Here is a 16,789-nt window from a genome sequence, read left to right as displayed (position 1 = left end):
CAGTATCCTGTTTCCTTTTTAACAGCCAACAATGCTTCTCTATTTCCTTATGTGATCCCCCATAATGCTATAATGTCAAACTTAAAAGCAACACTTCTCAGTCACTAAACGAATCCTGTAATTTTTGTTAAAGATTATTGAAGAGCTCTGACATCTATCTGCAAATAGTGACACCATACACCCTAAAAGCCTATTTTCTGGTTCATCATGGAATGGCTGCTTTGCACAGAGACCCTGCAATCCTTTTGGTTCAGTCAGACTGAACCTGCTCTTGACAGTGACCACGGGTGCAGCTGTGGGACAGGGACCCTGGAGCCCACCTCTGAGTGCCATGGACTGCATGTAACAACACTTTTTGCATTTCTATTGTGTTTCTTTTTATATAGCAGACAAAAAAATTACTTAGTAAGACAGTGCTTTATGACCGAAAGGTGTCAACCATTATATAACCACATTTTCCAAACCAGAGAAGCTAGTGCAAGCTAAACTTGTCATTTTACTGAAGAAAGGACAGCTACAGGGAAGAATTTTGCTTTGCTTCAGAAAATTCTACAGTAGTGGTTTGTAGTTAACTACTCTGAAGGCTCCTGCATAGCACAATTCTTTAACAAGATCAAATCAGTGAAGCAGTTGTTTTAGATACACTGACACTTGTGAGGGTTTAAAGAACTCAAAACTAAAATAGTTCCAAGTACCTGAGGGTTCCCCTGGTAGTACTTCTGAAAAGGACATACTAGGTCAAAAGCCCTCAGAGGGGCTTTTTGTCTCAGGCAAAGTGAGCAAGACCAGTATAATTTGTGCAGAGCTGTACCAATATGCCTGGTTAAATAAATAAAATTCAGGTCACCTGCATACATCAACTCAGGGCTAGATGACCCATGCCTCTATTACTTTACAATTAATACAGTTATCACCAACACAAGTAGTCTTACCTTATTGTAGTACTGCACCTGAACCGAGTGCCACTGCCCATCACTGACCCCTCCCAGAATGAGCGGTGCCACTGTAGTAGTTGTCTCCCCTGGAAAAACAGGAAGAAGTTAAAAATAAATCACCATCACTGCAAGAAACATGGAGAGACTCTCGTTGGGTGCAGGGTGCAGCCACCTTGCTTCATCATGGAGGAATTTGGGGGTTTGTCCTGCGAGACAGTAAACATCCTCAATTTCACAGAGTTATTCTGGTGCACAAATACCAGTTTCTGGCACATTTGGGTGAATGATGTTATTTTTTATCATGCTTCTGCAGAGCACAGTAGGTAGATACAGCTATTGATAATAAATATAGGAGGAAACGAGGAATGAGGAAAAAACGTGCATGAATTTTTTTGCATTTCTGCCAAAAGCAGGTTTTTTTAATATGATGAGCATTGTGATGGGATCTTTTGTCAAGGAAGGGAAGCCTACTCCTTCAAAGAGCTGCAAAAGTGAAATCCAAAAGTACTCTAATATAAAACCCATGGTAACCTTGGTCCCAGCAAAATTTTACCAGTGATTAATGAAATTATTGGCAGCCTTTCAGTATTTAAATTTGAAAGCAAGTCTTTGCCATTGAAATTGGAAAGCTGAAGCTTTTAAGACAGGACTGAGTCAGCAGAGCCAGCTCAGTAACCAGGCATATCTGTTTCGAGGTAGCAGCAAAATAAACATTCATGTTGAAAGTACATAATAGGCCTGGCACAGAGAAGGGATTGCTAACTTTTGACTTTTTTTTTTCTCCTTTCTCTTTCTTTGGTGTTTTTTTTTTTTTTTTTTGTTTGGTTGGTTGGTTGTTTTTTTGTTTTGTTTTGTTTTGGGGTTTTTTTTTGTTTTTTTTTTTAACAGTAAGCTAACAAAGTTCATAGTATTGTTGAGCTTAAAATGTACTTTCTCTCTTATTTGCAACAAATACCTGTGTGAAGTATTACTCCTGCATCTCCTACTCTCCTTTAACTCCCATCCTATATATTTCTTTTATTTAAACAACACATTTTCAGCTTAGCATGTATGACATCCTGCTGTGATGGATTTTGTCATTTAGTGATAAAAAAATCTGTGCTAATAATCAGGCTTTTTATTCAGCTATCAAGTTTCTGCATAAGGAAGTTCACCGTTCTGCAATCCTTTTGCTTTGTTTTCTGAGAAGAAGTTGTTGCGACAGGTAAAACAGTCAGATCAGGTGTCCAAAACTTGTACTGTTCGTTAAAAGCCACTTAAAACTATAAAACATAAGCCATTCTCCTTCCAAAGAAAATACCATTTGTAACATACAGGACCAGACCTGTTTGCAGGTGCAGCACTGCAAATCTAAATTTAGTTTCATATATTTTAAAGGAGTTGCTCTGCATTTAAATGCATATAAGTGCAAGCAGAATTTATTTTTTTCCCCATTCATCCTCAGGGTACCTTCCGAGCAATTTGGTTCAAGTTTAGACAGGTGGAGCAGAGCGACAGAAGAAAGCACATCTCTCTGTCTGCAGCATGTTATTTCATTACACTAATCCATTCAAAAACCTGCCTTAAAATCTAATTTGGACAACTCCAAGGTAATAAAGGGGAAATGAAACCAGATACCTTCAACCCAAAGGGCCCAAGTATGCACTTAAGCATCACTGGTATATCAGTGGGGTCACACAGGATTTACCATGGGGTCTGAGGGAAGCAGCCAACACTGTTGATGAGTTTGCAACACCAGCATGGACTGCGCCTTCACTTCCTATGGCTTTACTGGTTGCAATATCTCACATTCCACAAAAATAAAACAGGAATTGACTTGAGCCCACACATCTATCCTGAATACAGATAATGGGAAATAGCAGGATTATTTCCTGAATTATGTGCCAGTACAGAGGCACAAACATCTCACTTGATCTATATCTTACTCCACTTGACTTACAGGACAACAGCCCTTCTCAGATATTTGTTTCTGTCTCAATGGAAGAATACCCTAAACCTGTGACAACTAGAAGTTGTCTGCACTGCTGAGCTTTCATAAAGTCATCAAAGCCTGGCCACTGAATGCACAGGTCTGCTTTTGGGCTGAAGCAGGAATGCCAGTGGTCCACTGAGAGGGACTTCAACCTACTGATATCCTAGGAGTGATTCCTGATGGCTTCAATGAGCTTTGACCACACTGCACAGCAGCATGCTACCAGCTTCCCCTGAGATCCCTTGTCATGGCAATTAGCACAGCTGGGCATGAAGTTTTGGATGAAACTTGGGCTTTTTGACTTGAGAAGCAGCCCTCTGTTGAGGCTGGAGTGGCCAGGGTTTGCTCTGATCACACTTTTGTCAGGAAGAACTTGGCTACTGCCAGGGCTGGTTTTCTGGAGGAAATCTCTACCCTGGGAGAAGGCTATGGTGACAGGGATATGTGCCACCCTGAGCTTTGCTTGTTGGCCTTCCCCTCTCTCTTCTCCTACAAGCACTGGAAGACACTGGCTTAGTCCTAGTCCATAAACACAGCGAATGCCAAAGCCTCCATTTCTTGTTTCCTAGCCCACCACGACAATGAGTGGGCAGCTAAGTTCTAAATTCGTTGTTGTTTATGATTTCTTCCAAGAGGAGGTGTTTCTGCAGTGCAGAAATGCATTCCAGCGACAGCAGTACTCCTCACCAATCCCTAATGAATGGCAGGCAGTTTTCACTTTGCTAGCTTTTCCTTTGGCTCGTGTGGACTCTTTAGATAACATTTATGCACCTATGTTTCATTGATGGTGTAGTGTAAAAATGCATAAACACACAACATTTATCACACTGTGATAAAACGAAGTCTCATTTAAGCAAACATTAGCTTGGAGGCCAACATTCAGGCTAGTGCCAATCTTTTATAGTAGTCATAAACTCTGGCTTTTATAACTGATATGTTGACAAGCTCCTGCCTACAACAGCAAATGTAACCACCACAAACCGCTACAATCTGGAGTACTTTACAACACCTGGCATCAGCTGCTCACTGTGCAATATCAGCCAGTAAATTAATGAGGCAGCAAATAGCCATATAAAATCACTGAAGTGCATTTCCAAACGGCTTGAGAGGATCTCCTGACCACAGGCAGAAACGCTCGACTCAAGCAAGACCTCACCTGCAGAGAAGGTGAGCTGGATCTGCTCCTCAATGATCTCCAAGGCAATGAAGTCATGCTTCTCATTGAAACGCCCATTGTAGAGGAGGAGAGCGTTCCTCTCCCTGGTTGCAAACCTAGAACACAGAGACGTGGGGTTAGTTCATGCTTAACGGCTTATGGATTAAAGACCGACGGTCAAGTCACCCAGGAGAAAGATGGCATTGTGTTCAGCAGATAAACAAGCCTTTGAATATCTCTTCAGACAGAAAATTGTAAAATTGAGGAGTTGGCAACGGGATAAGTCTACTTTTTCACAATCAACAAGGCAAGCAAGATGGAAATTAGAGAAATCTACTCTTCAGAGACCTGCTATGGATGCTGAGCCTCACAAGGGCTAAAATTAGGTAGACACAAGATGCAGCGTCGGTATCTGACCCTTGACAAACAGTAGCACTTACTACACTCTGCAAACAATCCGAAAGCTAGAAAGCATTTTCACATCAAAGGGGGGATACTTGCTGACTGCTTGCTGTCTACAGGGTACAAGGAGAGTCATCAACTGATTAAAAAAAGCCTGATGGGGAGGCAAGGGAAAAGAAAGATAAGAGTTACTTTAATAACACCATGTAGACAATCAGGGTTCATCAATTAACAGGTCAGCCAATTGGAGGAGGGAAAATAAACACTTAAATGATCCCACTAAATCAGCACAAATAGGTGGGGTTTGATTTTATTTTTCTTATGCTTCCAATATGGGATGTATCACACCTATCTTGCAGAAAAAGGGCCAACTCCACTTTTAAAAAAGCCTGTTTGGTTTTTTTTTGTCAGCATAGAACATTTTTTTGCAAATTTCTCCATGTCATATTTTATAACTTTTAATTGAATCCTAATATCTCTGGTGAGTTGCACACAGCTTTCATCTACTTAGAAATGCAAAAAATATTATTACACTTTACATAAACATTTTTACAAAGATTAATATTAGATAAAGAGAGAAAAAGAGAGAAACTATGGGAATTTCTTGTGTTTCCCAATGGCAGTGTAATCTGATTTTGTATCTTGAACTTCAGGAAATATGCCTGATTTAAATTAACCTACTTTTCCTACTAATGAATCAAATGCTGAGCACAGCTAATGAAAACTGTCTTCCATGGACAGAAGAAATTGCTCTTATACCTGTCATGTCCCATCTACTAGCAAGACTCTCGTGTGATGCAACAAAACCTGCATTCAGAGAATGTGAAAGAAGGGGTATTTGGTTTCAAAACCAAAGAATATTTTTTAACAAAAGTTGTTTGTGAGATGTGTATGTTGTGGATCACACTGAGTAGAGACCTTTCAGAATTTGAGCTACATGGAAATGGGAAATTTTATTTATGGATTTTTTAATATCTTTGAAGGACAATTAATTGTTCTGGTTCAGAAAACAGAAGTCAAAATTTTGACATTTCCAGTAAAATACAAATTTCAAAGAATATGTGTTATAGTCCATCAAAATATTATATGACTGTTTTGATTACTTTTAATCAGTTTTGCTATACATATTTATTTCTAAATTTGTTTAACATAATACAGAATAATATTATACAAGTAGAAGGCAAACTAAATTAATTATGACAATACCATTGAAATATTTCAGTATTATCAAAACATGGATTTAGTTTTCACTTTTCACCATCAAACATTTCATCCAAAGGAATACAGTTCCTATAAAACATTTCCCAAGACTATATTTTTCCAGGGATAACTGTTTCATCAAAATATTTTGATCAGAGCTATCCAGAATATATATTAGCAAAGGAAATGGGAATAATATTATTCTTATAATTGGGAATAATATGTTTCTTCAGTGGGAAGAAAGATTTAATCTGATTAGCAAAAACAGGAACCTTAGTTCTGTTTGAATATATTTTTCTCATACGATTACAATTCTCTATCATAATTTTAAGTATGAAACTACTATTTGTTAAACTATTCAATTATTAAGCTATTTTGTATATTTCTTTACTCTTTGGTCAGTTCCATCTTTTGTATCATACTCAGAGTTAAAGCACTACTGCCTTTGAACTTGTTTGGTTATCACTAACTGTGGGAAAGATACTGTTTTTTAATAGAAGGGATATTTTTAATCTCATGATATAGGAAACAAAAGACACTTCCTTAGAGAATTTTGAATAAATAATGAGAAAATGTCCCAACTGACAGTGTCTCTTGGAGAGAAGGAGTAGTAAGTGTTGGAATTAAGCAAGGAAAATGTACAATGTTGGGAGCAGAAAGACATGCCTGGTCAGTTACATAAATACTTTAAAAAAAATCACATTTTAGTTATGAGACTGAACAATGCAAACATCCTGCTCTTTGCCAGAAATGGGTCATGAGTCAGTTAAGGCTGAGGGAAGACAGACACCTTGGGATTTTAGCGGTGTTGCCCAAATCACAAAATATATAATGGCAAATCATCATCTAGTCAAACTGCTAATTCTTGCTTATCCTCACATAACGTTTTCCACTTGCACTGAATGATAATAAAAGCCAAAGAGATAACAAGTGTAAAAAAAGTGAACTTCTGGTATGTAAAGCTAAATGGCTTGCTATTCTAGACAGTGTGGGATAAACTCCATGATGGTCTAGACTCCTTATGATCATATTCAGTGGACTAAGTGGTGTTTACCTCATGACTAAATATGCCATCGTGGTTCTAAAGGCAGTGAAGAAACCCTGGTGTAAGCCCTATCTTGGTACAGTAGTTTGCTATTGCTCAATAACAGAGCATTTGAGTCACTTTAACTTGAAGTACCCTAAACATCAAAGATCTCTTCCTGAAAGCCTGAAAAATGACACCTCATGGCTGAGGGGACAAGTCAAGGGTAGTAGAGGCAATTCATGCTGGCAGCTAGCCCAGACCGCTCCTTTGTTTGCACTCACTGTACAGTCTGACAAGTCCAACAGAGCCTTTTGCTCTTTTTTTTGCTAAGTTTTTCCGTGTACTTAGCTCTGATGCTCTAAAACAATCTTCATGGGCACAATTCTCCCTTACCCTGGCTCATGTGCAAACCATGTCTGTGCTTTCTGATTTAACCAAAATATCAAGATTCCATAAAGTTTCAGGTTTTAGGATTAAGGCAGAAAAAAGATAAAATGATAGAATCATAAAATGATAGAATGGTTTGGGTTGGAAGGGACCTTAAAGACCATCTAGTTTCAACCATATGTCCTTGGGCAGGGACACCTTCCACTAGACCAGGTTACTCAAAGTCCCATCCAACCTGGCCTTGAATGCTTCCAGGAATAGGGTATTACTTACCTATATTAAAAGAAGCATTACAGGGGGAGTCTCTCTGGCATCTTAGTTCAGGAAAGTAAACTATACTAAAGGACAGAACTGAAAAATATGCTGGAAAGAAGCGGCCTGACAGATGTAAAACAGATGTAAAACGACTGGGTGCTGGATGGGACACATACCTGAAGGTGTCCTCCCTGAGCACTTTACTTTCTCTGGACAGACACACAAACACGTCTGTCCTTGCAGCTGCTGTTGTACCTCTTAACAAATTCCCAGCCCTGCCCTTTGGGGTCAGGACTAACACATTTCGTGCTGTTTACTCACGGTCAACTGTGAGGGAAAACCAAAGGTCAATCCTGACCAGCTAAACCATGGGAAAGCTGCAAACACACCCCCTCCCCAGAGAAGAGGTATGTGTGCACCTGGAGCTCTGGCTCCACACCAGGCAAGCCCTATGCCTGACCCAAGAAGTCTTCTCCAGAAGAGGGGAGGGAGAACACTAGTCCATGCGGTGTGGCTGGTATCATTGCTCCCCCTTGCCTCCCTGAGCGCCCTCAGGGGAAAAGTGACTGACAGGCCAGAAGAAGACTGTTCAACATGGGGGTACAGGGCAGATGGGATGGGGATGAGACTTCTTGTGCCTGGCAGCCAGGATGGGACCAGAAGCAGGACTTGGGTGTGAAGGTCAGGAGGAGCAAGGTGAGGAGCTGGATCAGTTGGGGTTGTCACAAGCCCAAGGCTGGGAACCAACCGAGAGCAAGGAGCTGAGGAGGACCAGCCTGTGCTCAGCCATGACCTGACATGCCCAGGTCCTCTCACAGGCTGGGAAATAGAAAATGAGAAGAGCACTCTCAAGCAGGCAGCACAAATGGATTGGTTCTGCAGCCAGTCTGAAGATCAGGAGGCCACAGGGCCAACTAGGAAAAGTGTCAAACCCAACACACACCTCAGCATTTCTGCAGCTGAGGGCTGCTGAAAGCTGGCCAGAGAGTCCTCATGTCCCCTCTCCCTGCTCCATAGAGATGAGTTACAATGGGGAAAGTTGTGCGTTACAACAGGGAAAGCAACTCAGCAGCATCCTCAGCAGGGTAGAAATCAAATGCTTTCAAATAACATGCCTGTGCCCTGCTCACAGGAGTCGCTGTCAGAAATGCCCCAAATGACCTTCACAGGTAGGCCTTTGGTGGGTGGCAGTGTGTAACAAACAGCCCCAAGCTCAAATGAGGAGCCACCAGCCACAGAACCCTTCCCCGCTGGGACTTACATGAGGGAGACGGTGAAGTGGAAGCGCTGCCGCAGCCCCTTGAAGGTGATAAAGGACTGTGGGGGGAAGCTCCTGGTGGTCATCTCGCAGTAGGGCCGCTCATACTCGCCTGGGGGGCACTCGCACTTGAAGCCCCCAATCAGCAGGTTCACGCAGGTTCCTCCGTTCTTACACACCCCTGGAGCACAGCGGCCCGAGCGCGCGTTCACCTCACAGTACTCTCCTGCAAGGGGAGAGAAACACATCAGGGAAGGTGACACCTCACCCCAGCAACAAGCTGTGACATTCAGCTATCCAAGTTGTTCTGCTACAGGTTAAGCTGCTTCCAAACTGCTGCACCGACCCCCTCTGAAATTGAGGTACAAGAGTGTCATTGATGGGGGGTAAGGATGCCACATCCTCTTTCAAGCATGAATTTTCAGGGGTGTGCAGGATATGATTTGCCAAGCAATCCTCTTGCAAATATCCAACATTGGTTTGGTTTTCAGATTCCTTGGCTGCTTCCAAACTGGGTGACAAATATAAAGCTGGTGACAATCAGATCTTTATGGAAGAGGTTAAAAAACCTACACATTCCCTGTCAACCAAAATATGTGTAAATAGTTTCACTATGGTTGAAAATTGTGTAAACAGATCAATGTTTGTACCTTCATATTCAATGGACTTTGGCTTTGCTGCTCACGGCAGAGGCAGGGTATAGCTGACCTCATGATGAAGCTCTCCAAACATTTAAACCAAGAATAAGCAGAATACAGACAACATATAGATTGCTTCCACCTTTTCCCACACATGCATCCTGAAGGTGAAGGCCATTTTCTGAACCCTTTGGGGATGGGCATATTAACTTTCCACAACAGTTATGGATTCTGTGTGCCACTTGCTGAAGTTGTTTTCCCCTTAAATGCTTTGTCTTTATTAATCTTAAAAGTATGTATTAAGATGTGTTAAATGCAATACTAAAGAATGAGGTGTCTTGCTTTGTACGTATGCTGTGGCTTTTTATCCTGTGTTTGCCCAAAATCTGAGAATTAATCACAATTTAAAAAAAGTAATGCACAGAGGATATTCACTTTAAAAAATATGCTGCAGTTGGGACAAAAGGAGCTGCTGAATTAATCATTGTACAGAAAGCTAAACCCTCTATGTGAGTTAATTAGTTAACATTTATGTTTTGGCATGTGTCTTCCTAAGGTATAAAGCACGTTCACATCCTGCAAGTAAAACTGTTCAGAGAAACTGGAGGTGGCATATATAGTTGAATTTCACCCAGTAACAGTGTCTGACAAACAAATGTAGAGCAAAACTACTCAGCACAGCCAGCTGAAGGAATGCATTTCCAACAGTTCAATGTTTGCATGATTATTCACTACCAGATTATACAATTACATTGGGACAGGCTCTTTCCAGTGTTGTCCATCAACGGGACAAGGGGCAATGGGCACAGACTTACACAGAAAGTTCTACCTGAGTATAAGGAAAAACCTTCTTCCTTTGAGGGTGACAAAGCACTGGAACAGGCTGCCCAGAGACACTGTGGAGTCTCCTCTGAAGATATTCAAACCCATCTGGACACAATTCTGTGCACCCTGTTCTAGGTGAACCTGCTCTAGCAGGGGGTTGGACTAGATGATCTCCAGAGGCCCCTTCCAACCCCAACCATTCTATGGTTCTGCTTCTGTGATTGATTCAAGCACAGTTAAAACCATGAAAATGCATTCCTGCAGGAAAGTAAAAGCAGCAGGAGCTGTGGGCAGTGACTCACAAACAAAGGCAAATTTAAACAGAAAGTTTTGCTCCAGTTGCCACCCCCACAGCCCTGCTCCCACGGGTTCCCACGCCAAAGTGTCCCACACTGGGTGGCAGGCTGCAGCCAGCAGTACTGCTGCATCCAGACCTGGATCTGCACCACTTTTCTGTTCCAGGCTGTAAACTGTGATGGCTTGCAGTTGGTTTAGCCACTGCCCCAGGGGTAGTGACCTCTGAGACAAGGTGAGCTGGGGAGCCTGACTGTTTTGGTCCTCTAGCTTTGCTGCCTTTCTTCTTCTCACATCAGCATCAGGTGCCTCTCAGACAGGTACGATTTAAGCTGGCAGAATGCAGAGCAAACCAAGACTGCTATGATCAGCAGCCAGACAAATGCACACCCCATCCAGGCTGGGCTCTGCTCCAGAGGATGGACCTGCTCTGCGCATTACTCTCAAGTAATAAACCATACAGCCTTGAATTCAATTTCCAGTCTGTGCTTAGAGCTTTTCTGATTCAGCACTGATGTTCCCATATTCTCACTTTAACATTTTACATGAAATGCTGTGAAAATCACTTGATAAATATCTTCCTGTTTCCAGTTGGTTAGAGCATGGTGCTAATAACACCAAGGTCACGGTTCGATCCCCATACAGGCCATTCACTTAAGAGCTGGACTCGATGATCCTTGTGGTCCCTTCCAGCTCAGAATATTCTGTGACTCTATGATTTGTCAGCTGTAAGTATCAGGCAAGATTATGTGAATACACCTTCCTTAATACTTTAAATGCTCTACAATGGGTTTCTTTTGGAAAAAAAATTGTATAATCATCCAAGACAGAAAATTCCCTCAGTGTATTGGATATGCCACACAAAGCACACACACACATCAGATGCTCTAAAGGACACTACAGAAAGCACTTGCTGGTGATCCACTGCATAAGTGCAGCCAATCCTCCTTACACACGTATCTTGCGTACCAAAACTCTCAAAAAATGGAAAAATGCAAATTCCTATAGAAAGACTAAACACAGGTTTGTTGCTTTAAAAAAGTAGTAGGATATTTTGTGAAATAACTCTCCAACTCATAGAAGAATGTAATCTTCAAGGCTTTCTGAGAACAGAATGATTTATTTTGTAAAAGCAAATAACATGCAGGCTTGAATACACAGAGAGAAAAAGGAGTGCGCTAAAAGGAGAAATTCCTGGCATTGCAGCATGCTGTGGAAATGCCATGGCAATACAGAGGTGAAATATAAAAGCCTAAGTTGGAAGTCATTGATGGCTCTGTATTAATCCTGTGATATAAAAAGAATGTATAGACCATTTGTTTAGATACCTATATAGGCATAAAACTATTTAAGAGAAAAGAAAGCTTACAGAAACATTCTATTGAATTATGTTTATTACAGTTTTTTATTACTATGTTTAAAGAAGTAATTTAAAAGAATATACTTCAACTTTAAATAAGATCCTTTGTCCTATATTCATTCAGCTATAGCATCACTGATGTCCCAGTTACTAAAATTATTCTGAATTCTCTTTAGTCTGTAATGTAAATGAGAACTGCATTTGATGCATATTCTTTGATGTTAAATTTTCATATTTTATGTGTATTTACCAAAATGTATTAAAATCGTGGTTTTTAAATCTCTACAGTACATCCAAGCCATCACTGTGCTTCAAGGCACAAAGGTTACCAAAAAACCTGATAAATCCTTAATTACCCTTTTTTCCAAAAGTGCCCAGAAAGACTTAGAAACTGAACATTTTTGCCTTTATGAAGTAGCCATCTGAGCAAGAATTTGAAGCAGGACTTTGATCAGGATTGGCAACAGAAGGCACCTTTGTGTTGCTCTTGGGTTTGTCACTTCCAAGGGTGGCCAACTCCTCCCAGACACATCCCCGTCCCATAGCTCTGTCTTGCAGCAGAGCTTTGAGGCACAGCCTGAAAATCATCCTCAAAATTTGAACCAAAGCCTGCACGAACTTGAAGGAAGAGCTGGTTGCTGTCTGGAGCTGGTGTCAGAAGGCCCTAAGGGAAAAGCTACTTAAGGAGCAGAAAAGGAAGGGAACTCCATCAGCCAGTCTTTGGGAATGAAAAGCGCTTGTGTGTCTCCTTGCAGCAGAAGATCAGAGGGTTGGGATGCACCATCAGAATGGATGTCTTACAGTCCAGGAGGAAAAAATAGCACAGAAGAGGGAGAGCTGCTGGGCAGTGAGGGTCTGGAGGGGCGAGGGTGATAAAAGCACAGCCCAAATAGCCACTGCACACAGCCTGGGGTCAGTCTGTGATGCTGGCAATGCTGGTGTGGCTCAGCCCTCACCCAGCCCATGAACCTCCCCTTTGCCTCTCATTTCTTTGGTTAATATAATTCCATTTTTCACACTGGCCTGCATTTTAGGAATCACTGAGCAAACAAGTTACATATCACAGCTCTGTGAAATCCAAGCAGGAGATGTGAAGCTTCACCCCTCCAGCTGCTAAAGCTAAAGCATGCACTGTCAGATAACACGGGCCATGGCTGCCCGTTATCTGCTGGCAGATTCCTGGGCTTTGAAAAAGTTCCAGCCCTTGCCAGAAAATGATTTACTGTTACACAACAGTAGCTGATCTTATAGGCTCCCAATTAATATTGATGACTCTTAAAGCTATGAGTCCTGTGGCTTTTCCCCAGCCCTTTATGTAGTGCTTTCTAGTTTTAAAGCCCTTGAGATCACAACGCGGTACTTGCTTTTGACAATGTGTCCTACTCGCAAACATCCTGTTTTTAATACATACCTATCCTCTTTGATTTTAGGACTAACTTTACAAAGATGTTAATCATAAAATTTCTGTTATTAACTTTATGTAAGTAAGGACACCACAACATCAGGTGCAAAATAACAAGAACATGCAAAGCCAAAGTCTGGCTAGAAGATTTGGTCTCCCTCTGACCTATTCAAAGTAAAGTAAAGAGAGTTTAACTAACAAACAATAAATGGTGATAAAAAAGTGAAAAGAAACAAAAACTATCTTAAAAATGAGAAAATAATCTCACAATTGCAAATGCCTTGTGAGCTAAACATTATGGGTTTCAAACAGCACTGTTGTGCATCAGTGAGGTGGGCTTTCAAGAAATCTGCCTGTGGTTTAGCTGGTGAGTTGCTTGACCTTACAACAACAATGTATAACGTTTGAAAGCTTGCTGAAAACAATATGATGGCATCCAAATAAATACAGAATTACTCTACAGATCAATTTTCTGCAGTATGTTTTCCCAATATCCCAGTTTAGGGACTAGTTCTCAAAATTTTGCACTATTCTCTAATTGTTTTCAAATGAAACACTACATTAAATACATATTTACATGAAGCAGCAGACCTGCTCTGGTGCTTGTTTCTTTTTTTTTTTCAGTTTCCCTGCACACATGTTAATTTTTCATGCACTATCTGTAATTGTTTTACTTGAACTGATTCTTTTCTCCTTTTCTTCATCCTACCATTTGCTCCCAGACACATATTAATCTATATTAACATATTAATCTCTATGTTTGTAGTTGCTTTACCAGAATGGAAAGCATTTTGAGAAGCTGATTTAAGCAGCCTGCCTAAAATTATATATTTTAAAGTAGAAAGGAAAATCAATAAGAATTAAGGCAAAAGGAGAAACAAGAAACAGGACAACTAAATTCTTCAAAGAATTCCCATTGACCTATTGCCTTAATAAAGAACTAACTATCATTAAAAATGTATTTGCTATCTTGTATATATTATGGGAAAATCAATACTACTTTTCCTCTAGTAACTAAACCACTACTACCTTACATGACAATTGGCACTAAAGTAATCAGTGCACTAAGTAATAAGAAGGTTGTTAAAAACAAATTAGCTGCAGAATCAGCCTGGAAATCTCTACTGGGACAAGAGATAAAGAGGCTGGGATCCAACACACCTGCTTTAGGGGCTGTTTCACCATAGTTTAGACTGAGTGGGAGTTACCATAGTCCCCTCCTTTCCCCAAGCACGCTGCAGTTTCCTCCCTCTCCCTTGTGCTAGCATTCCTGTAATCCTGCAGTTGACTGATCTGTAGAGCTAAGATGGCAAAACACTATTCATTTCTTTACTGAAGGGTTAGTGATCTTCTGATTAGGTCCCTCCTAGGATTGATAGGATGAATAGCTCAGCAGGCACATGGGAAGGAGGCAGGACCATGCACCCAGGAATAAGAATGAAGGAATGGTCTTAGAAAGGTTTAACTGTTATGGAAATACAGCTCTAACTCATTTTAGACGGCTCATGTGTGAGACTAGTGGCTCAATGCTTCACTTAGGTGAACTGGATCAAAACCTTCAGTAGATACCCACTTCTCTCCACTGACTGTGCATGGATATACTGCAGGAAAATTTGCCTAAAGCACAGGTGCAAGTCAAATAATCAAATTAACATTGGATTTTGCCCATAAAGGGAAATTCATTACTTCAGTGGCTCTGTGGTGCATGAGCCTACACTCAGAACCTATTGAGAGGTCAGCCTTACCTCCCAGCAAATTCCACTTACCAATGAAATGCTAAACAAACAAACAAACAAACAAACAAACATCTGCTGGTTTTATGAGAGAAACTAGAGAGCAGTTACCCAGAAATTAGCCAAGTCATTCTGAATGAAGGAGAAGCTGGATCAAACAACAAATAGAACAAATAGAAGTTAGAAGGCACTGGTGTACTAGTAACCAAGATTAATTAGAAGGCAACTATATTCATGTACTATTTTACGCAAGTGACTCAGAAAGGTTATTTGAATAACAAAAGTAAATCTGAGTCCCTTAGAAATCAATAACCAAACTACTCCTGTCACCTCAGAGAGGCTGTGCAGACTCACTGACAGTCATGACTTCATGAGCTTTCTGCATTATGCTGCTATTAAACCTTAAATTTGAAAACACACTTTGGTTTTTCCTTTTACCTACCTGTTCCTTTATGTTTTTAGATTTGGGACTGATCTAGGTTAATTAAAATTAGCCCAAATCCTCTTACAGGGAGAAATACCAGCTTAGGGTCCATTTTGGGGTCTGCCTAATTTTTTTCGCTTTCTGCTCCCTTTGCTGCTTTCTGCCCTATAAAGGCTTATGATGAGAAACGGGTTAACGTAAAATAACACTAAATACACATATAATTATACACCACACATACACACTCACACTGTTTAGAAATAAATCCTGCTGACTTGCAATGACAGCTGTCCTGAGCAATTTCAGTTGCTAACCATTCCAGATTTAATAAGATGTATTTGCAAGAGAGTAACCTGAATTTAAAACACTAAGCAAAGTAACAGCAAAAACATTCCTCTCACATTATATATATAGCTTGCCAAGTAGCTCTCTGAGGTGATAGACAATGATCCTATAATAAGATACTCAGGAAATCACCCTTTTTCTCTGTATCTAGTTTTATTTTTTCCATGGGCACAAGCAGTAAGCTCTGAGCTGGTAGGAGAAAAGTGTGCAGAATTATCAGTGGTCTTTCATGGTCTTTCATGTATACATATATATACCTCATACCTCTCCTGTACAATCACTCTTCTCCCTTCCTTGTGCTTCTTCCATAAAGTTGCCCCCAGGCATCCCTGATAACTCACAAATCAGATTTCCAAAAATCATGAGACTCAGTTAAGGGTCATAAGATCTTTAATCATGAGATGCTTCAAAATAATGAACATGAGAGGCTTTTTATTTTCTTTTATTTGCTTCTGAAGCTGTGGGTGGCATCTGTTGGCCCCAAGGCGCGTGAGAACTCTTGGTGGTCAAATTCCACCCCAAAGCACACAACTAAAACTGTCTGCTCTGAGGGAGCTCTCATTCCCACTCCCACCCCAACAGGATAATGCTACTTGACCTTTCACAGTTCTTCTTCCCACCAGGGTCCTCGGGGACAGCATCTGCACCTCGGCTACCCTGAAGTCCTGCAACCTCATGGGAAGAGAAGGAGGACCACAATGAAAAGTCCCATGGGCCAAACAGGCAAGGGAGAGGCCAGGACCCCATCCCACCTCCTGATCCTTCCCCACTAGAAACCAAGCTAAACTGTATTTTACAAAAGCAAGAGAGGGGAAAGCTCAGGTCTCCACCTCAAGCTGCTTTGGGCTGTGCCCACTGATGCACTGAACAGGCAAAGCACCCACTGAAACAGTGCCTGGCCCTTTGCCAGCCCAAAACCAGGCCCAGGATTCTACAAGCAGCGTCCTCCCCTTCCCTGGCCACAAAACAAAGCAAAACAAAAGACACCCTGCAGAGAAGGGTGGATGGATGGATGGACTGATGATCTGGGATTTGGGTTGTTTTGTGTTTTTGCATTTAAATGAGAAGGAATAATTGAGGGGGAGAAAAGAAACAATACTGAGGAGGATTAGTGATATTTGGGGCACATCTGTTGGAGAAATGAATTAGTCTGTGGATTCCAGAAATTATGAGCAT

General features: G+C 41.1%; 1 protein-coding gene across 5 annotated transcripts in view; it reads right to left on the bottom strand.

Moving 5' to 3' along the window:
* The window catches only part of CELSR1 (cadherin EGF LAG seven-pass G-type receptor 1), a 169,736-nt gene that overhangs the window by 70,711 nt on the left and 82,236 nt on the right, over positions 1-16,789 (bottom strand). For all 5 annotated transcript variants that reach the window (XM_064656258.1, XM_064656261.1, XM_064656260.1 and 2 more), the window contains exons 3-5: positions 8,596-8,818; positions 4,064-4,179; positions 933-1,021 (exon numbers count right to left, since the gene is read on the bottom strand). In XM_064656258.1, coding sequence (XP_064512328.1) covers positions 933-1,021; positions 4,064-4,179; positions 8,596-8,818 — 428 coding nt within the window. The remainder of the gene's footprint in view (positions 1-932; positions 1,022-4,063; positions 4,180-8,595; positions 8,819-16,789) is intronic.

This window comes from Pseudopipra pipra, chromosome 5 (assembly GCF_036250125.1).
Source record: "Pseudopipra pipra isolate bDixPip1 chromosome 5, bDixPip1.hap1, whole genome shotgun sequence".
In the NCBI taxonomy this organism is placed as follows: Eukaryota; Metazoa; Chordata; class Aves; order Passeriformes; family Pipridae; genus Pseudopipra; species Pseudopipra pipra.
This window is presented reverse-complemented; position numbering and strand designations above follow the sequence as displayed.